This window comes from Caretta caretta, chromosome 4 (genome assembly GCF_965140235.1).
Source record: "Caretta caretta isolate rCarCar2 chromosome 4, rCarCar1.hap1, whole genome shotgun sequence".
Lineage (NCBI taxonomy): Eukaryota > Metazoa > Chordata > Testudines > Cheloniidae > Caretta > Caretta caretta.
Genome location: NC_134209.1, coordinates 66,759,555 through 66,782,049, shown reverse-complemented (window position 1 = coordinate 66,782,049; position 22,495 = coordinate 66,759,555). Strand labels below are relative to the sequence as shown.

Here is a 22,495-nt window from a genome sequence, read left to right as displayed (position 1 = left end):
GACCGCTGCTGCAGCCCCTGTGTAACCACCCGCCCTCCTCCCCAAGTTCTATATCCTCCTCACCCAGACGCCCAAGAACACGGGCGGGGGGGGGGGGGGGGTCAGTAAACTGCGCCTGCGCGCTTTAAAACATCCGAAGGCACATTCTACCACCATTCTGCACGTGCTCAGCCTGTAGTTGAACAGCTCCTGACTACTATCCAGGCTGCCTGTGTATGGCTTTGTGAGCCATGGCATTAAGGGGTAGGCTGGGTCCCCAAGGATAACTATAGGCATTTCAACATCCCCAACAGTTATTTTCTGGTCTGGGAAGTAAGTCCCTTCCTGCAGCTGTTCAAACAGACCAGAGTTCCTGAAGATGCGAGCATCATGTACCTTTCCCAGCCATCCCACGTTTATGTTGGTGAAACGTCCCTTGTGATCCACCAGTGCTTGCTGCACCATTGAAAATTACCCCTTGCGGTTTACGTACTGGCAGCCAAGGTGGTCCAGTCCCAAGATAGGGATATGCGTTCTGTCTATCACCCCACCACAGTTAGGGAATCCCATTGCAGCAAAGCCATCCACTATGACCTGCACGTTTCCCAGAGTCACTACCCTTGATAGCAGCAGCTCAGTGATTGCGTTGGCTACTTGGATCACAGCAACCCCCACGGTAGATTTGCCCACTCCAAATTGATTACTGACTGACCAGTAGCTGTCTGGCATTGCAAGCTTCTAGAGGGCTATCACCACTCGCTTGTGAACTGTGAGGGCTGCTCTCATCTTGGTATTCTTGTGCTTCAGGGCAGGGGAAAACAAGTCACAAACTTCCATGAAAGTGCCCTTACGCATGCAAAAGTTTCGCAGCCACTGGGAATCATCCCTGTTACTCTGTTAATCATCGGCTGTTACTCTGATCCCAGACCTGCAACACTATGCGGTCCCACCAGTCTGTGTTTGTTTCCCGGGCCCAGAATCGGTGTTCCACGGCATGAGCCTGCCCCATTGCCACCAGGATGTCCAAATTGCCAGGGCCCGTACTTTGAGAGAAGTCTGTGTCCATGTCCTCATCACTCTCGTCACCGCGCTGCCGTCATCTCCTCACCTGCTTTTGCAGGTTCTGGTTCTGCACATACTGCAGGACAATGTGTGAGGTGTTTACAATGCTCATAACTGCAGCGGTGATCTGAGTGGGCTCCATGCTTGCTGTGGTATGATGTCTGCGGGAGAACAGAGTTGCAGCGGGAGAGCAGAGTTGCAGCGGAAGTGGTGGCTGACGACGGATGCCACGAGAATAGATATTTATAAAGAATGATGAGAGGACCTGCGAGGTGGATTCATGAGAGCAGGAGAGCAGAGTTTCAGTGGAAGCGGTGGAGGACGACGGTTAGCACTGCGCACGTTTCCCGAGGAAGAACACACATACCCGGGAGCCCATGACAGCCAACATGGAGAAATTCGCTATTGAGACAACAGCAGCAGAGCAGAGTTGCAGCGGAAGCAGTCCTACTGCACCGTCCGCTGAAAGCAGTATGGTGTCCGCATGGAAAAAAGGTGTGAAACAATTGTCTGCCATTGTTTCATGGAGGGAGGGGCAACTGATGACATATACCCAAAACCACCCGCTACAATGTTTTTGCCCCATCAGGCATTGGGAGCTTAACCCAGAATTCCAATGGGCGGCGGAGACTGCAGGAACTGTGGGATAGCTACCCACAGTGCACCGCTCCGTAAGTCGATGCTAGCCACGATAGTGAGGATGCACTCCGCCAACTTAATGCGCTTAGTATAAAATCGACTGTATAAAATCGATTTCTAAAAATCAACTTCTATAATTTCGACCTAATTTCGTAGTGTAGACATACCCTGGGATCTTTTATCTGCAATACAGACATTGCTGTAGCTATTCATGCCTTTGTCGCTTCCAGGCCTTTCACTATAACATACTTTACTGTATTTAGTCTTTGATGAGTCCCTGGAAGCTTAGCTGGTACAGACCAACTTTGAGTAGGATTGGTCATTAATAGTACAGAACACCAGTGCTTCAAACTCTACATTACCTGGTTCTGGCTACCATCCCGGTGCCAGTAATCATCTTTAAAAACCTACCTGATATAAACCCCAGTTATTTTAGAGACCACCTTATGTTATGCTCTATGACAACAGCTGAGATCAGCAAGGGCATCTCAGCTGTTGAAGCCTGGAACTCAGCTTTTTGGACATCAGAAAGGGAATTCTCTAAAGCCCCTTTCACTGACCCTTTCAAATGTCACAGCTACGGCTTGAACTGGGCATACACACAGGTAACACAGCGCATACTCACTTCTGAGCCAGCCACCATTTTTCTCCTAAACTTATGACACTGGTATCACCAGCCAGCCAGAGCCAGAGCACCAAAATCAAAAGTACAGCTGGCAAGCTGGAACATAAAAAAACAAGCCCAGTTTGCTACTGCATCACTTCCCCCAGCAGAGAGCAACTGACAATGGAACCAGCAGGAACTGCCACTGCAGAAATTCCTGCCTTGTCAGTAGTAAGGAGCCTTTACTGCTGCAACCTGACTATTTGCTGGGACAGAAACTCAGGAAGGCAAGAGTCCAGCCCAGCATATGATCTTAGCAAGGGAGCCAAGACCTCAGCATATCAGTGTGGTGAGTAAGCACAGCTTGGGAGAATCAGCCCTTCCTCCCACCCAATCTGATCCTGGTCAAACCCTAAATTTAGTGAGATCACATTCATATTCATAGCTTTTTTTGGTCCAGTCAGCCTTGAGACTATACTTTTATATTTGTTTACTGTTTCGGACCACAGAGTATTTTTTTAAATGTGGATCAGGATGTTTTTAATAAATTTGGTTATTCTGATATTGTGAAGTAGCTGGGTACCACATTTATCTGCTATAGGCACTTCATTATTATTAAACACATGTAGCAGAAATGTCTAAAGGACAGTCAATTAAATTCGGGTGCAGTCCAGGGAGACTACATCCAAGCACATAATGTTCCAAACTGATTTGAGCAGAAGTGTAAGCTGGTCATGTTGTTTGCCCAGATATGCCGTCTACATAGACTACACCCCTATAGTAAAGAGGAGACCAGGTGGGGGAAAAAAGTGCTGCCCCCAGATTCCTAGTCAGCTGCCAATCCAGCACTCAGCTGGACACAGTCTGGGCAGCACTAGCTCTCCAAGATTCCTGAACTCCCACAAATACCCCTAAACCTTTTCACATGATTTTGGGTTTGATATAAAAGAATCAATGTGCCTTAATAGTTTCTATAATTTAGCTGACAATGCTTACACTGAAACAAAAATAAATCTACACATTTGGCATCTACGGACGGGGGAAAGGCATTTAAAAAATTAAAATACACAAACTTATTTGAGAATTATTTTTAAATAAGGCAAACTAGGAAAAGAAAGGAAACAAGGACCCAAAACAGTGTTTTCTTAGAGAATGGAGTCATCGGGACGATTCCTCACTATTGGTGAGTTTAAAACACTTTTTCAGGACGAGCATGTAATACAGTCAGAAGTATGAAGCAATGACTCTGAATCCTTTCAAGGAGTATGTAGAATCTTCAATACATGAGACACTCACTTTATACATGCCCTCATTTGCATCGTACAAGATGTTCCTCTGATTATGCAATTAATCACCATTATTAACGCATTGAGAGAGTACCAGCCTCAGGTTAGATAAAACTCAACATTAAGAGTGTGCATATTTTTAAAACTTTAAATCAGATTTTTTAAAATGATTAGACTTGTTTAAAAGCCAACATTTGAATTCACAGCCATTTGTCCAGGATTAAGATCACTACAACTTATTAGTAATTTAAGTACACTGAAAGTTGGATTGTGTGTACTGGAATGCATTAATAGGATGTTCTTTGAATAACATCTGTGTATCAGCACAACAGGATTCATGATATTTGCTGTCCAACATTCAGCCTACTTTATTAAACAATAAGAACACAGCTAGAGAATGAAAGCACATAGCTGAACTATGGAATAAGAGCTGCAATCCTCAAATTTAACTGGCCTGATTTCAGAGGTACTGAGCACTGACTAGTCTCATCAAATTTCCATGAGAGTCAATACTGCTCAGCACTTCTGAAATTCAGGTCAAATGTCTACCCCTCAAAAATTGAGGGGGAAAATGCTTCCATTTGGCAGCACTTCCTCAAAGATGAATTCTTGCTATTTGGAATGATAGCTTGAACCTTCAAACAGGATTCTCTCTAAATTTATTGCCCATCCAAAAGCCAGGGAGAGGAACGCTGGGTTGGATTGTTGGTCCTACCCCTATTCTATGACAGTAGGTAGATGCAGGGGAGGGAAAACATCTGGAGAGTCATCATGAACCAGAACTGTCTTGGCCACCAAGAAGGTATTAAGACTACTGTCACCTTGCCCATCTTTATCTTCCTGAGCAAAACACGTGGTAGGAGGAGAATGGGAGGGAAGGCATACATCAATGGGCCTGACCATTGTGTTAGGAAGGCATCCCCTCTGACGCAGCAGCAAGCTGTTCTGAGAGCAGTCAGCTGAGCACACTTCTTGTTTGACTGAGTGCCAAAGTAGTCCCAAGATGATATTATTCCCCATTGACAAAATATCTGCTGGACCGCTGACACATGAGCACCGATTTGTATTCTTTGTGAAAATTCCTGCTAAGATTGTCTGCTAGGGAGTTCATTATGCCCAGGAGTAGCACTGCAGAAAGGGTGATCTATGTTGGATATACCAATTCCAGAGTCATACTGCCTCCCAACATAGTGGGTTGGACCTTGCTCCCTCCTGTTTGTTTATATAGTAAACAGTGGTCATATTGTCTGACCTGAGTAGAAAAGAATTGTTTGCATGCTTGGCATACTGATTGTGGCTCAAGGAGGTTGATGTAGCACATGGACTCTTCTGGAGTCTGGGAACTTTGAGCAACTTGGTCATCCAGGTGCCCTCCCCAGCCTAGAAGAGACTCGTCCATGATGAAGGTATACAGGAAACCCACACAAACATTGTGGCTCTTCTCCCACCAGGTAAGATATGCCCAGATGTAGGGAGGAAGTGAGACTCTCTTATCCAAGGAGTCTTGGTTTGGGATGTAGCCCTCACCCAGCCGGGTTTGGAAAGCCTGGTGAAGGGGGTCACACGTGCATGATGCCATGTGTCCTCTGAGGACCACGCAGGATTGGACTGTCATTTGACTACTGAGTCAAGTTGGATGTTAAGGTCTTTCATCGCAAGAACCTATCCTGTGGTAAGTAGGCCCCGGCCGCAACTGTATCCAGGACTGTTCCTATAAATGTTATAGACATTGTGGGTATTAAAATGGACTTTCCTGAGTTTATTTGTACAAGAATTGGCAAAGGGTCAAGGAGGTTGGGGAGTACTATCTGCACTTCCTATACAATCATCCCTTAAACACAAAAAAGAAGCTTACTGAAGTGGAAGATTGGACAAATGACCAGGGAAGAGTATAAAAATATTGCTCGGGCATGCAGGAGTGAAATCAGGAAGGCCAAATCACACCTAGAGTTGCAGCTAGCAAGAGACGTTAAGAGTAACAAGAAGGGTTTCTTCAGGTATGTTAGCAACAAGAAGAAAGTCAAGGAAAGTGTGGGCCCCTCACTGAATGAAGGAGGCAACTTAGTGACAGAGGATATGGAAAAAGCTAATGTACTCAAAGCTTTTTTTGCCTCTGTCATCACGAACAAGGTCAGCTCCAAGACTACTGCACTGGGCAGGAGAGCATGGGGAGGAGGCGACCAGCCCTCTGTGGAGAAAGAAGTGGTTCGGGACTATTTAGAAAAGCTGGACAAGGACAAGTCCATGGGGCCAGATGTGCTGCATCCGAGAGTGCTAAAGGAGTTAGCAGATGTGATTGCAGAGCCATTGGCCATTGTCTTTAAAAACTCATGGCGATCAGGTGAGGTCCTGGACGACTGGAAAAAGGCTAATGTAGTGCCCATCTTTAAAAAAGGGAAGGAGGAGGACCCGGGGAACTACAGGACAGTCAGCCTCACCTCAGTCCCTGGAAAAATCATGGAGCAGGTCCTCAAGGAATCAGTTCTGAAGCACTTAGAGGAGAGGAAAGTGTTTAGGAACACTCAGCATGGATTCACCAAGGGCAAGTCATGCCTGACTAATCTAATTGCCTTCTATGATGAGATAACTGGCTCTGTGGACATGTTATTCCTTGGCTTTAGCAAAGCTTTTCTCCCACAGCACTCTTGCCAGCAAGTTAAAGTAGTATGGGCTGGATGGATGGACTATAAGGTGGATAGAAAGCTGGCTAGATCATGGGGCTCAACAGGTAGTGATCAATGGCTCCAGGTCTAGTTGGCAGCCGGTATCAAGCTGAGTGCCCCAAGGGCTGGTCCTGGGGCCAGTTTTGTTCAATATCTTCATTAATGAGCTGGAGGATGGCGCAGACTGCACCCTCAGCAAGTTTGCAGATGACACTAAACTGGGAGGAGAGCTAGATACGCTGGAAGGTAGGGATAGGATACAGAGGGACCTAGACAAATTAGAGGATTGTGCCAAAAGAAATCTGATGAGGTTCAACAAGGACATGTGCAGAGTCCTGCACTTAGGACGGAAGAATCTCATGCACCGCTACCGACTAGGGACCGAATGGCTAGGCAGCAGTTCTGCAGAAAAGGACCTAGGGGTTACAGTGGACGAGAAGCTGGATATGAGTCAACAGTGTGCCCTTGTTGCCAAGAAGTCTAACAGCATTTTGGGCTGTATAAGTAGGGGCATTGCCAGCAGATCGAGGGACATGATCGTTCTCCTCTATTCAACATTGGTGAGGCCTCATCTGGAGTACTGTGTCCAGTTTTGGGCCCCACACTACAAGAAGGATGTGGAAAAATGGGAAAATGTCCAGCAGAGGGCAACAAAAATGATTGGGGGTCTGGAACACATGACTTATGAGGAGAGGCTGAGGGAACTGGGATTGTTTAGTCTGCGGAAGAGAAGAATGAGGGGGGATTTGATAGCTGCTTTCAACTACCTGAAAGGGGGTTCCAAAGAGGCTGGATCTAGACTGTTCTCAGTGGTAGCTGATGACAGAACATGGAGTAATGGTCTCAAGTTGTAGTGGGGGAGGTTTAGGTTGGATATTAGGAAAAACGTTTTCACTAGGAGGATGGTGAAGCACTGGAATGTGTTACCTAGGGAGGTAGTGGAATCTCCTTCCTTTGAGGTTTTTAAGGTCAGGCTTGACAAAGCCCTGGCTGGGATGATTTAGTTGGCGATTGGTCCTGCTTTGAGCAGGGGGTTGGACTAGATGACCTCCTGAGGTCCCTTCCAACCCTGATATTCTATGATTCAAGAGCCAGTCATCCAGGTAGGGAAATATATGGTAGCACTGCTACTACAGACATGACCTTTGAGAAAACACTTGAAGCCATGGAAAGGCTGAAAAGGAGCTCCTTGTACTGGAATTGCTCTGAGCCCACCATAAAACGCAGGTTGCAGTGGGCAGATTCTATATGAAAATAAGCATCCTTAAATCAAGAACTGCAAACCAGTAGTCAATTTTTAGGGAGAGTATTATAGAGACTAAGGTGATCATCCTGACTTGAGTGGCGGATGAAGATGTTCAACTGCCTGAGATCCAGGATCCAGCTCCCAGTCATTTTGGGTATTAGAAAGTATTTGGAGTAAAAGCCCTTCCGCCATCTCAAGGAGGTACTGGTTCCATTGCCTCTATCTGGATCAGGGCTTCTTATCTCTTATCACAAGGATTCTCTTGTGAGACAGGTCTCTGAAAATGGATGGGGAAAGGTGTTTGGGGGAATGCACACAGGAATTCGATCAGGTAGCTGGCTAAGCTGATGTCCAAAACCCATTTGTCTGAAGTTAGGCATTGCCACATCAAAAAGAAATTGGCCAGGCAGCCACCAAAGAAGGTGAGGGAGACTGGATGAGCTGGGACTGGTTGACATCTCTCAAACATCCCTGCAAAATGCCTTCTTGGTCGGCAGTTGGCTTTGGAGAGGAGATGGTGGTGCAGCAGGGTACCTGCCATGCTGTACTCTCTGGTGCTATCTTGGTGGTTCATAAGGCCTCTGTTGATAGAACGGCTACTGGGCTGGCTGATACCTATGTTGCGATGCCTTAGAGCATCTTCTGTGAGGTTTCAGGGTGTATATTCCCAAGGAGCTGAGTATGGCCCGGAGTCTTTGAGTGAGTGAATGACTTGTCAGTCTTTTCATTGAAAAGGTCATTTCCACTGAAGGGAAGATCCTCCACTATTGGGGCTTTCCAAGGAAGTTACGGCAATGTCCAGAGCCAGGAGGCCTACTTCATGACACTGAGGTCACCATGAAGTGAGGTGCCTGCATCCAGTGATGCCTAAAGGGATGACCTGGCTCCTAATATCCCTTTATCAGGGATATCCTGGAACTGGGACCTACATTCTGGTGATAACTGACTGCAAACTCTGACAAGTTAATAAAGTCGTACTTCCACATAACTGCCTGGTAGTTTGCAGTAAGGAACAGTAAGCTGGCAGATAAAATGTTCTCTCTTGACATCCTTGTCTAAAGGAGTAGGTCTTGGCTGTTGTAGTCTGTTCCACTTCGTTACCGCTTGTACCACCAGAGTTCAGGTTTGGGAGGAAGAGAATAAATATTTTACCCCCTTAGAGAGAAAAAAATATTTCTTTTCAGCCCTCTGGGGCATAGAGGCACAGATGGCTAGTGTCTTCAGCAAGCTCCAAAATGGCCTCCATAGGGAGCATTACTTTGGAGGGAGCTCCTGACTAAAGAAAGTCCAGGAACTTGTGTGATGGGGGTCCTGAACTCCTTCAGCGGGATGTGGAGGGTGTTAACAATCCTTCTTAGCAGCTCTTGGTATTGCAACCATCAGGTGGGGGGAGGGAAGCTGGCACCACTGCTTCAACTAGGAATGAAGAAGCAGGCATGTGTGGATCTGGCAGTACAGGCTGTTCCAGTGGCTCCAAATCCTCTTATTCCTTCCTCTCCTGTGGCAGTTGGGAATCTTCTGCTGGAGATGATCTTTGTGAGAACAATGCCCCTAGTGTTCAAATTCTGGACCTCTACGGTGTACAAGAAATAAAGCAGGGGGAGTCGTCAAGATTGTTAAACAGCATGCTTATCCAGACCACACTAGTAGAAAAGGGAATTAAGCTGTATGCAAAATAAAAATACCCGAGTAATGAATACCTGAGTTCTTGGAAAGCCAAGTGGAAAGCAGTCTTGGAGGGAATCCCAACACACAGTAGGGGCCCCAGGCACTCCAGTAAGGCCAGTGGATGGGATCATACTGATAGTTCAGCAGACCCCATGGTGATTACCATGGATCCATGGTTGGTAGGTAAGGGTCCTGTGGAAGAGGAGGTCCTCAAAAGGCTCTGGGGGCCCTGTATGAACTGACATGCTGTGGACAAATCATCAATGGAACTGACAGCACTCATTCCTCCTCAGAGTAAGAGTTGTCAGACTCTAAGGGTGGAACCATTGGTACTGGCTGCATTAAACCAGAGGTGTAACCAAGTGAATAGCATCCCCACTGTGTTGGAGTGTCATAGCCCTGCCAGTGCTCAAGACTGGCAAGTGACGCCTGGACAATGTTGTGATTGGACCATGAGGTTCAATCAGATTGGAGACTCTGGATGCGTGCAAATAGTCAGATCCTCAATAAGGGAATACCAAGGTCTGGCAGGAGAACTGACTGGAGTTTCTGGAATTGGATCCATCGTGTAGGTGTAGGTACAGTATTCTTAGCGTTGTGCAAAACCGATGGTGCTAAATGTCTAGGGATTAACGGGGGGGGAAACCCCTGGTCCACACTCACTAAACTACAACTATACACTAATTAACTATGAAACTGTTGTCATAAATATAAAGGGAAGGGTAAACCCCTTTGAAATCCCTCCTGGCCAGGGGAAAGCTCCTCTCACCTGTAAAGGGTTAAGAAGCTAAAGGTAACCTCGCTGGCACCTGACCAAAATGACCAATGAGGAGACAAGATACTTTCAAAAGCTGGGAGGAGGGAGAGAAACAAAGGGTCTGTGTCTGTCTATATGCTGGTTTCTGCCGGGGATAGACCAGGAATGGAGTCTTAGAACTTTTAGTAAGTAATCTAGCTAGGTATGTGTTAGATTATGATTTCTTTAAATGGCTGAGAAAAGAATTGTGCTGAATAGAATAACTATTTCTGTCTGTGTATCTTTTTTGTAACTTAAGGTTTTGCCTAGAGGGGTTCTCTATGTTTTTGAATCTAATTACCCTGTAAGATATCTACCATCCTGATTTTACAGGGGGGATTTCTTTATTTCTATTTACTTCTATTTTTTATTAAAAGTCTTCTTGTAAGAAAACTGAATGCTTTTTCATTGTTCTCAGATCCAAGGGTTTGGGTCTGTGGTCACCTATGCAAATTGGTCAGGCTTTTTATCCAACATTTCCCAGGAAAGGGGGGGTGCAAGTGTTGGGAGGATTGTTCATTGTTCATGGTGATGTCAAGGTTCCTCCCCCACTCTGAACTCTAGGGTACAGATGTGGGGACCTGCATGAAAAACCTCCTAAGCTTATCTTTACCAGCTTAGGTCAAAACTTCCCCAAGGTACAAAATATTCCACCCGTTGTCCTTGGACTGGCCGCTACCACCACCAAACTAATACTGGTTACTGGGAAAGAGCTGTTTGGACGCGTCCTTCCCCCAAAAATACTTCCCAAAACCTTGCACCCCACTTCCTGGACAAGGTTTGGTAAAAAGCCTCACCAATTTGCCTAGGTGACTACAGACCCAGACCCTTGGATCTTAAGAACAATGAACAATCCTCCCAACACTTGCACCCCCCCTTTCCTGGGAAATGTTGGATAAAAAGCCTCACCAATTTGCATAGGTGACCACAGACCCAAACCCTTGGATCTGAGAACAATGAAAAAGCATTCAGTTTCTTACAAGAAGACTTTTAATAAAAAATAGAAGTAAATAGAAATAAAGAAATCCCCCCTGTAAAATCAGGATGGTAGATATCTTACAGGGTAATTAGATTCAAAAACATAGAGAACCCCTCTAGGCAAAACCTTAAGTTACAAAAAAGATACACAGACAGAAATAGTTATTCTATTCAGCACAATTCTTTTCTCAGCCATTTAAAGAAATCATAATCTAACACATACCTAGCTAGATTACTTACTAAAAGTTCTAAGACTCCATTCCTGGTCTATCCCCGGCAGAAACTAGCATATAGACAGACACAGACCCTTTGTTTCTCTCCCTCCTCCCAGCTTTTGAAAGTATCTTGTCTCCTCATTGGTCATTTTGGTCAGGTGCCAGCGAGGTTACCTTTAGCTTCTTAACCCTTTACAGGTGAGAGGAGCTTTCCCCTGGCCAGGAGGGATTTCAAAGGGGTTTACCCTTCCCTTTATATTTATGACAACTGTTAACTAACAAAACTATTAAAACTATATACAATATTTTTTACAGGAAGTTGAGCCTAAGAAGCTACAACCTACTAACACAGGAGGTTCTGTCCTAGACCCCACGTGGTGGAAAAAGAACCGAAGAGGTGATCGGTCCACATCGCCATGTCTGCCTACAGTTCACCCCACAAGGAGGCATGGTACATCAGCACAGACCAAGAGACATTGCTATTGAAGAATTTCCAGTACCAAACACATGAAATGCATGTTCACCCACAATGAATACCATAGGGTCCACTCTCAAAAAAGAACAAAACGTTTCCTATAAAAGGGCTTTACATTCAACAACAAAATATTTAGTGCACAGTACTGAGAGACAGTTGAAGACTCTATTCCCAGCTCTGCCACTGATTCACTATGTAACCTTGGCCAACTCACTGAGCCTTTCTGTGCCTCGCTGGAATACTAAGACAGGAATATTACAGCCTCCCTACCTCACTCGAGGTTTGCTTAATTGATACTTGTATAGTGCTTGGAGATCACTGTATGAAAGAATATTAAGTATGATATTAAATTTGTAAAGAGATGAGAACACTGAATTATAAATGCATTTTTCTTAAACTAAATGCTTTTTGAGTAGAAACTCTGTGTGTGCATGTGTGTTTGTCGAAGTACATATACAGGCATGTGTATAGCACTTAGAAGATTTTGGGCACTACTGGAATACAAATAATAAAATAAAAATGTATCTTACTTTTTTCCTGCACATAAAGGTAGCCTTCTATTGTAAACTGATTTGCTCTTTTATGTTCCTGAGGACTCTGCCTGATTTTGTTCATGAGCTCCTCCACCTCCGATCTTGTTCCTTCAAAACGATTTCTTGTCTAAATTGAAAAAAAAAAAAAAGAAAAAAGCTATTTAAAATAGAAAAATACTAGAAAAGCTACGTTCTGAAGCTTTGTGAGCAGCCTGCCTCAACCCTCCAGCATCAAGACACACACTCAACGAGAGCAGACATCCTGGTCCAGAAGCAGGTTGCTGTAACCATCTGGAAACCGGCTATCCCTGACTGCTTCTGGTCTGTTGCTAACCAGTTTGGCTTTGGAAAGCTGAATGTGGATAAAGTGGTGGCAGAGGTTTCTGCGGCATTCCTGAAGTAAATCCCGCCTTTGAGAGAATGCGGTTTCCAAACTGTGCTGGGGCCATTGCTGGAATTCATGTGCCCATAGTTTTCTTGCCCTCCTAAAGGAGCATGTGAGTACGTAAACTAAAAAAGGTACTGCTCCATTGTTATGCAGGCCTTTGAAGACCATATCAACATGGGCTGCACTGGAAAGTTCATAATGCCAGGGTTTTCTGCCAATTGGGAGTCTACATTCAAAGACAGGCTGGGACACTAGTCCCATGAAATGACATTGCCATAAACGGAGTTACTCTCCCTACTATTATTCTAGGGGACCCCACGTAACCGATTTTGTCTTGGTTTATGAAAGCATACCCTGATCTCAGAGGTGCCGGTAAAATAAGGTTAAACTACACTTTAGAAGGTGCAGAATGGTGGCTGAATGTGGTGTGGCAGATAGAAACCCCACTGGCACTGTCTAGAGACCCATTTGGATTCCAATGTCATCAATGCTGTTTGCATTACTGTGGCTTGCTGTGCTCTTCACAATCTTTGGGAAGCAAAAAGATGAGACATTTCTCCAGAATGGACACATGACAGTGACAGACTGCTGAGCCAGTACCTCAGCCACAAAATGCAGCTACCACAGTTGCAGCAGGATGCACCCAGGCAACAGAAATTAGAGATGCTCTGTGCTCTCACATCATGGACTAATGGAAGATGGAAAATAATACCTTTTATGAATGTGCTTATGCAATTCTTACAGTACATTAGGTAAGATGAGAGTGGTGGGGGTTGATTGTCATGAACTGTACTGCTTAAAAGCCTTGTGTGAAACAGATTCATAGATTCTAAGGCCAGAAGGGACCATTATGATCATCTAGTCTGACCTCCTGTATAGAACAGGTCATATATAGAAGTTCTCCAAAATAATTCCTAGAGCAGATCTTTTAGAAAAACATCCAATCTTGACTTTAAAATTACATCAACCACGATTCTAAGCCACTCAGGGAGCTGGCATTACTAAATCGGCATAGAGAGACACTTTACAGTGGACAGCACCACTGACCTCCATGTCTTTTGGGCTCTCAACCTCAGGGTCATTTCTGACTCTTCTTTCCATTCTCCTCCAAGGCTGTCACCAAGTATTGCCACTCCTTCCCCTAGAGCATTTTGAAAATCCAACCCAGCCTTTCAATTCCAACAGTTATAACAGTAATCTCACACTTTCATTACTGCAACCTCTCTGCATTTCCTGATACACATATTGCTGCCATTCAGTCCATCCAAAATACTGCTACAAAGATTGTTTTCCTTTCCCATTGCTCTGACCACATCACTTCCCTCTTCCAACATCTCACTGGGTCACCTTCATCTACAATTTCAAGTTCAACTCCTCATCTTCACCTTCAAAGCCCTGTACAACTTCATCCTGGCCTATATTTCAGATCTTATCTCTTGTCTTGTCCTACTTCAGCTTTTTTGCGCTAATACCAATATCAGACTCAATGCCCTTTTACTATCCTTCTCCTATTTGCACCTTGGTGCCTTCTTTTATGCTGCCATCTGTGCTTTTTATATCTTCTCCCAATCCCAGTGGGAAAGACCCCTCATTTAATTCCTTTCAGAAAGGGTGACTTCTTCCAGGAAGCCCACTGTCACAACCGAAAAATTCCCTCTGCAACCCAATACAAGTTGAGAATTCATGAGCGTGGAGAAAAGATGTACACAAACAAAAAGGAAATACAAGTGTGTTATCAAAGATGTTAACTTACATAACCATATATTATTGTAACACTTTTCCGCCTTTTCTCCCCACTACCGTCTGTTGTTCTGACTCATCAATTCATGTCTATAATCAGACTGTAACCTCCTAGAAGTACTGTGTCATAATTCCAGACAACCCTGGAGACCAACAGCCAACCAACAAAACAAGTGTCGCACAGGCCATCACTGTCTAAGTTTCCTTAAACAGCTCGATACTTGAGTGCTTCAAGTACATTATTTTCTGAAAGTATTGTTCTGAAGAAGAGAGTCTGGTTCAGAGCCTCCATGTCATTTTTTCTTTGGCCCCTTTAACGGAAGTACCAACAAGTGTGACAAAAATTGTTAGGAAGCCTGGCTGTCCCACTGAATGTTTTTCAGTTACCTACAGTGTAGTTCTGTAGTAATGACTTAAAGTCAATCCAGCCTGAATTCAGATGTATTCCATTGCCAAACCTCTGAGCCAGCCAACTGCACATAATTAAAATAAACTGTTAATTACATTAAACAAACATATCTAGTGTGAACATGAAAGAATTTAAATGCAAACTATGAAAAGCTGACAGAAAATATTTTAAAGAGTATTAGAGAACACTAGGGTGGCAGGGTTAGCTGTATTCTCAATTATTGCACAATGGATGATTCAGTCACATAATTGGTTAGCCAGAAGATGGCACTATAGCCCCAAGGTTTCTCTTGATTAACTCACAGTACCAAGAAACGAGTTATCCAAATATACAGTACACATTTTTTATTCCAAAAATTTGTAAATGGCTTAAATATAAAACAGCTTAGCTTACATTCTGGATATTGATCTGCAGAGCCATTTTGTAGTGATTGAAGTCTTTGGCGAGTTCATAGCCCTGATGATAGAAAGTGAATATACCCTGAAAAAATGACAGCACCTGGAATACAAGCAGGAGAGCTTTCTTAGCAGGGCGAACGCCAATTGCCAGCAAAGATTGCTGTATTCTCATTTAGTCTTTACTAAGCATTTAAAAGAAGCATTAAAAAGAACAAGTAAACAAAAACTATCAGATTTCTTTAATAAAAATATTCTTACTAATGTCTACTATTCACAAGAATCTATTTTGTTAAAAATGGCTAACAACATAACTAACACCTGTGGAATCTGTCTTGCTTCCAGTCTCTTACAAATTATCTTTATTTTAAACTTGATCAAACAAGTAAGAAATAGGGCTGACGATTAATCGCAGTTAACTCATACGATTAACTCAAAAAAATTAACTGTTTAAAAAAATTAATCGCGATTAATCAGTTTTAAATTGCACTGTTAAACAACAGAATAGCAATTGAAATTTATTAAATATTTTGGATGTTTCTCTACATTCTCAAATAATATTGATTTCAATTACAACACAGAATACAAAGTGCACAATGCTCACTTTATATTATTATTTATTACGAATATTTGCACGGTAAAAATGATAAACAAAAGAAATTGTATTTTCAATTCACCTCATACAAGTACTGTTGTGCAATCTCTTTATCGTCAAAGTGCAACTTACAAAGATTTTTGTTGTTACATAACTGCACTCAAAAACAAAACAATGTAAAACTTCATGCCTACAAGTCCACTCAGTGCTACTTCTTTTTCAGCCAATCGCTAAGACAAACAAGTTTGTTTATATTTATGGGAGAAAATGCTGCCCGCTTCTTATTTACAATGTCACCAGAAAGTCAGAACAGGCATTCGGATGGCACTTTTGTAGCTGGTGTTGCAAGGTATTTACATGCCAGGTACACTAAACATTTGTATGCCCCTTCATGCTTTGGCCACCACTCCAGAGGACGTTTCCATGCTCATGATGCTTGTTAAAAAAAAAAACGTGTTAATTAAATTTGTGACTGAACTCCTTGGGGGAGAATTGTATGTCTCCTGCTCTGTTTTACCCGCATTCTGCCATATATTTCATATTATAGCAGTCTCGGATGATGACTCCGCACATGTTGTTTGTTTTAAGAACACTTTCACTGCAGATTTGACAAAACACAAAGAAGGACCTGGTAAGATTGCTAAAGATAGCTACAGCACTCGACTCCAGGTTTAAGAATCTAAAGCTCCTTCCAAATTCTGAGAGAGACAAGGTGTGGAGCATGCTTTCAGAAGTACACAATTCTACACTGTAAGTTCAACTTTCATGATAAAGAGATTACACTACAGTACTTATATTACGTGAATTGAAAAATAGTATTTCTTTTGTTTTTTACAGTGTAAATCAGGCGTTCTCAAACTGGGGGTTGTGACCCCTCTGGGGGCCACGAGATTATTACATGGGGGGCTGCGAGCTGTCTGTCTCCACTCCCAAACCCCGCTTCACCTCCAGCATTTATAATAATGTTCAATATAAAAAAAGGTGTTTTAAATTTATATGGGGGAGGGTCACACTCAGAGGCTTGCTGTGTGAAAGGGGTCACCAGTACGGAAGTTTGGGAACCACTGGTGTAAATATTTGTAATTAAAAATAAATAGAAAGTGAGCACTGCACACTTTGTATTTTGTGTTGTAATTGAAATCAATATATTTGAAAATGTAGAAAACATTCAAAAATATTTAAATAAATAGTATTCTATTATCGTTTAACAGTGTGATTAATTGTGAGATTAATCTTGACTGTTTTTTGATAATTGTGTGATTAATCACAATTAATTTTTTTAATCGCTTGACAGCCCTAGTAAGAAAACAATAGGCAACTCCCAAAGCAAAGCGAGGGTGAAAATCCCACAGAAAGACGCAGGCCTCTGTATTATGGAGAAAAGGAGCCACAGCCTGATGATGTAACAATACTTTGAAGCCACATTTAAGCAAACTATTTTCAAAACAGTGGTTCACTACCCTTGAAAAAATGCAAGGCTCATAAAATATCTACATGGCAAAGAAGGAGATGGGAATGAGCAATTCACGCCCTCAGTGAAAATTTAAAATGAAAAAAGGAATATAATTTGCATATATTGAGTATAATAGACTCCACTATATTCAGATACAAATCAAGCAACAATTTCCTCCCACATACAACTTACCCAGTCTTCAGAGGAAAAGGTTGTTGTGAAAAGCAGCTGAAAGAACCAGTTCACCAGAGCATGCATGAAGTTTGAGAATGTAATTTGGAGAGGTACTCATTTTAATTGGGCTTTCAGGAAGATAAATGGCTTTTGTTATGGAATCGCTAGATACCACAATAGTAAGCTCATAGACTCATTTATTTTAATTTGTTTTAACAGGACTTAGGGGACATATGCAAAAACACCTAAGGCCTTGTCTACAAACAAGCTGTGCCACCACTTCAAATATGCTTGTATAAGCAGACCAGTACAAACCCCCTACTTTGGGCATAGTTTATATCACAGTGCTTATATCAGCATAGCTCAGTGGTTCCCAGACTTGTTCCACCGCTTGTGCAGGGAAAGCCCCTGGCGGGCCGGGCCAGTTTGTTTACCAGCCACGTCCGCAGGTTCAGCCGATCGCGGCTCCCAGTGGCCACGGTTTGCTGCTCCAGGCCAATGGGAGCTGCTGGAAGCGGCACGGACTGAGTGAAAAACACCATACACATGCACACTCTCTCAATAACTATCATAATGAGAGTGGTTATGAATGTTTCATAAATACATCTGAAACCAGAGGATACTAGCATAGCTTAAGGTTTTGTTACAAACCTAATTCAACTATCTGTGAAGGTTTGGGGAAATTTTAGAGAAAGCCCCCGCAGGAACTTTGAGTAAGCCTGGTCAGCATTGTTATGGTTTAGCTTGAAACCAAGTGAAGCTCATTGGTTTTACACACTTTCAACCCTGGCCAAGTTTGGTAGTTTCAGACTAATTTCACTTTGAGATTTTGGACCAGATTCAACCTTTTAGTGAGTGGGCTCAACTTTAAATTAAGCAAATAGGAGCTTAACCTGCAAACCCAAGCATGGAAACATGCTCTTTGGATTAGTCACGTTACATTTCAGGGGCTATGAATTCAATCAAAACAAACTGTTTGCCCAAAGACCCTGTGAACAAAAGCTGCCAAGTTTTGCACACCTCTGCCCTTAACAGGGTCTTCTGTAGAACATTTCCAGGGCTTGTCTGTACTCAAAAACTTGCATCAAAGTAACTTGATCAGTTATAGTTACACTGGTGGCTTTAAGCTAAATCAGTTTGTCTCTCTCTCTATATATTAGGAGTTTGCATATATGTAACGTGATAGTTTTTCATTCTACTTAAAAAGAAAAGGAATACTTGTGGCACCTTAGAGACTAACAAATTTATTTGAGCATAAGCTTTAATTGGTTAGTCTCTAAGGTGCCACAAGTACTCCTTTTCTTTTTGCGAATACAGACGAACACGGCTGCTACTCTGAAACCTGTCATTCTACTTCGTTACCAGTTCCTTAGTTTTCTTAGAAAGCAGAAATCAGCACTGATCCTCTTTGTTTTCCACCCTCTTACACTCCATCTCTCCCCCTTGTCAAAGCCATCAGGTGCTGCTTTCTTATATAATAAATTCTATAGTACTTACAGGTTCCACACACTCAAATTTCTTCCGTTCCTGTATCTCCTGCAGCTTGCACACATATTCAAGTGACAGCTCATAAAAGTGTTTTCTATTTTGCTCCACTTGGTAATCTGCCTACAGACAGAACAGAGCTGTTTTAGGTTTCACAGACATTATGCCGATAGCTTCAGAATGACATGTATACAGAGCTGAAGATGGTTAGTGATAAAACTCTCTAGGCGAAGGACTAGCGAAGGACTTCATTAAAGTAAAAAGAAAAGGAGTACTTGTGGCACCTTAGAGACTAACAAATTTATCTGAGCATAAGCTTTTGTGAGCTACAGCTCACTTCATCGGATGCATTCGGTGGAAAATACAGTGGGGAGATTTATATACATAGAGAACATGAAACAATGGTTGTTACCATACACACTGTAACGAGAGTGATCACCTAAGGTGAGCTATTACCAGCAGGAGAGCAGGGAGGGGGAAAAAACCTTTTGTAGTGAGCTGTAACTCACGAAAGCTTATGCTCAAATAAATTGGTTAGTCTCTAAAGTGCTACAAGTACTCCTTTTCTTTTTGCGAATACAGACTAACACGGCTGCTACTCTGAAACCTTTCATTACAGTAGCTTACTTTGGATACATTACCAGCAATGCCGTTTACCATTTGCTTGATTGTGTTTTGTTTCAGAAGGTGGAGTGTTTTTGGAAACTCACGTGACATTTCATTATAATTGCAATGCAGATCACAAACAAGTCGGTGCAAACTTACACTGATTATTTAATATCACACAAGAGGGCCCTGCAGGGACATAGAGGTGATAAGACGACTCATATCTAAGAGATGTGAAATGCTTCCATTCAACCCTGGGTGGAAGTGTTACCGCTGAAGATTCTCTGTCATTGTCTGTATTGCTCCTCACCCCCAAAAAACTGCTGTTGCTCTGAAACCTCTGGAAGGTTTCATCTCCTCCTCTCCTGCCCATCCTGAACATGTATGAATTGTGATGGCAAGTAAGATGATAATCTGGCCCCTATCTTACTTGCTTATTTGTCAAGGGTTTCTTTGATGCATTATACAGGCATCCGTACTGTGTACCACTAGCAATAAAAGACAGTTTAAAAGGATAATACCTTTATCTTGGGTATTAAACAAACCATACAGCCTACAAAATACTGAAAATATGTAGCCTTAGTTCTAACCCAGGCAGATGTATTAATATTTTAGCTTTTATAAAGTGCCAATGTCATACTGATCTCATGTACTAATTACATTTTAGCTACCATTCATTCCTATACCAGCACGAATACTGCTTCATGCTGTTAGGAAATTAGTACAGGTTATTAATAAAGATACAGGTGTCCAAGCCAAGTCTTCAACTGAAAAGGAACTGAACAATGGCTAACATCCCCTTATTAAAATAAATTTGATGAAAGGACAGTGTCATTCCAATTGTTAAATGATCATTACTGAAGTCCTCCTCTGTGAAATGGTATCAACTGCCTTCCAGGAATTCCATAAAAGCCTCAGATCCCCAAAAAGTGCAAACTCCAGAGAAAGAGGAAAAAAGGGTAAGGAAGGGAAAAGAAAGGGAAAACCCAGACTTACCATAACCTCCAGCTCAAAAGAATATCAAAACATGGTTCTGGTACAACATTAACTACTGTGCTGTGAAGTGACCATAAGTCAAAAATAGCTTCAAAATGTTTTGTATTTAAACAAAAATAAAAATCAATCCTCTATTGCTCTGTGCCAATAGTTTGTGAATGAAGACACACATATTGAATGATCACATTTTAAAAAAGAACCACACACTGAAGTCATCTGCATGTTTGCAACATTAAGGAAAAAGGTTTAAAAATAAGTGGGTTAGTACCTAGAAACCTAATTTATGCATGGAATACAATTTATGTATGGTTTGTAAAGTTAGTCATGCCTATAATGCATTGTATGCAATACATAGCCATTTAGAATCATAGGATGTAGATACGGAAAGGTTCTCTTAAGTGATTGTGATGGGGTTTACTATCTATGTCCCATGAGGCACCTGCCCCTTAGGACTAAGGTTACCCAGGTGGAGCCAAGGTCTAGCTCTCTATTATTATTATTTTTTTTTTTTAGTGTTAAAGGCCCCAGATGGCACTACACATTATAACAGACGCCTAGTCCATCCCCCTGTCAATGAAGGATTATATCCCTAAACTTTCTGAGGTATGAACTGTGACTTTATTCGGGTACTGTATGTTGTTTGTACATCAGAGGTGCTGTACAAACAATACCTGCCACATGCCTTATAGTTTCAGGAACAATCCTACATTGACAGAGGCAGGAGCCCTCCCACAGTAATATAGCTTCCACCACAACATAGCACATTTTCTTGGTTTGTCAAGTTCACTTTTAAACTATCTCATTTAAATGCATACTATGTACGCATAAAGGAAAGGACACAGAAAGCCAAGTGTATGGCTAATTTTGTAGCCAACTCCATCAATTTTATGCATACATGTTTCCTAAGCTTGTGCAAAAGCTTTTTCCATTTTAAGTCCTATAGGCATTAAATAAAAGCATGCTTTGGCTGTTAAAATGTTTAGTATTCTGTTTTCTAACATTTCTAAAAACAGGAATGAGAAGTTAGATATAACTGACAAGTTTTAAAGAATATTTTTAATTGATAATAGAAGGAATTGTTGTAAGTGAACTTTGTATTTGAAAATTCAGTAAAGAAAATTAAATACATCTACTTTTACTTTCTCTATACTTTGAACAAGTGGTGCTGATACTGTTACTAGACCTCTGTTCAAAATGGCTCTGAGGCTGTTCTCTCTGGAGTATTCTGCATTTCCACTCACGTGGTATCTCATCTCTGTTTTAGATGTTTACAAGTTTCCTGACCTTGAGATATGCCCCATTACAGGCCTATAAAAAGGTGGAAAATAACACTTTCATTTTTCTGTACCAAGTTTTCTATGGTATCTAATCAATTTGGTAAGAACAATTTCTACCCATGATCCTACAAACACTTATGCACATGCTTAAAGTTAAGCACATGAGTAGTTCCAATTGACTTCAATCAGACTACTCACCAGTTCAAAGTTAAGTACACGGACACTTGCAAAACCAGGGCCTAACTTTCTGAGTAACACAACATGCAGAGTCAATATGCTGATAAAATGCAAATACATGCTGGGTGCTCAAATTATTAGGTAACTGGCTGATTGTGAAAATGATTTATATGAACGAGGCTGATGGGAACATTTTGTTCAAAAAACCTTACATTTGGGGGACTTTTAAGTGCTGCTAAATATATGTAAAGCATGTAGAAGCTAAACAGAAAATTAAGAATTCTGGGAGATTTTCCTAATGTAAGGTAACCCTTCTGTCTACAGAGGCTCGAACAAACTTCCTTTGCTCATTTTCTCATACCTTACTTACTGGTCCTTGAGAAATAGCAACTGACAAAATCTATCATGGACCACTGAGGGGACAGAAGGAATGCCAACAAAAACAAGGTCTGTTAGTCTTGAGCTATAAAGACATCAACAATCTTTCCTCTTCCTGTGTAGCATCACTGGATAAAGAGGTGCTCCAAGTTTTAAAAAATATCAGCATGCAACAAGCTTTTGCATTTAGCATTCCATTCCATCATATCAATTGTCAGCTGTCAACCCAATCTACATATTACTGTGTAAGCATATATGCAGTGAAACCTTACTATAAA

General features: G+C 42.2%; 1 protein-coding gene across 3 annotated transcripts in view; it reads right to left on the bottom strand.

Moving 5' to 3' along the window:
• The window catches only part of ARHGAP10 (Rho GTPase activating protein 10), a 259,765-nt gene that overhangs the window by 123,481 nt on the left and 113,789 nt on the right, over window positions 1-22,495 (bottom strand). For all 3 annotated transcript variants that reach the window (XM_048847264.2, XM_075127725.1, XM_048847266.2), the window contains 3 exons: window positions 18,796-18,906; window positions 15,075-15,179; window positions 12,142-12,271 (listed from right to left, as the gene is read on the bottom strand). In XM_048847264.2, coding sequence (XP_048703221.1) covers window positions 12,142-12,271; window positions 15,075-15,179; window positions 18,796-18,906 — 346 coding nt within the window. The remainder of the gene's footprint in view (window positions 1-12,141; window positions 12,272-15,074; window positions 15,180-18,795; window positions 18,907-22,495) is intronic.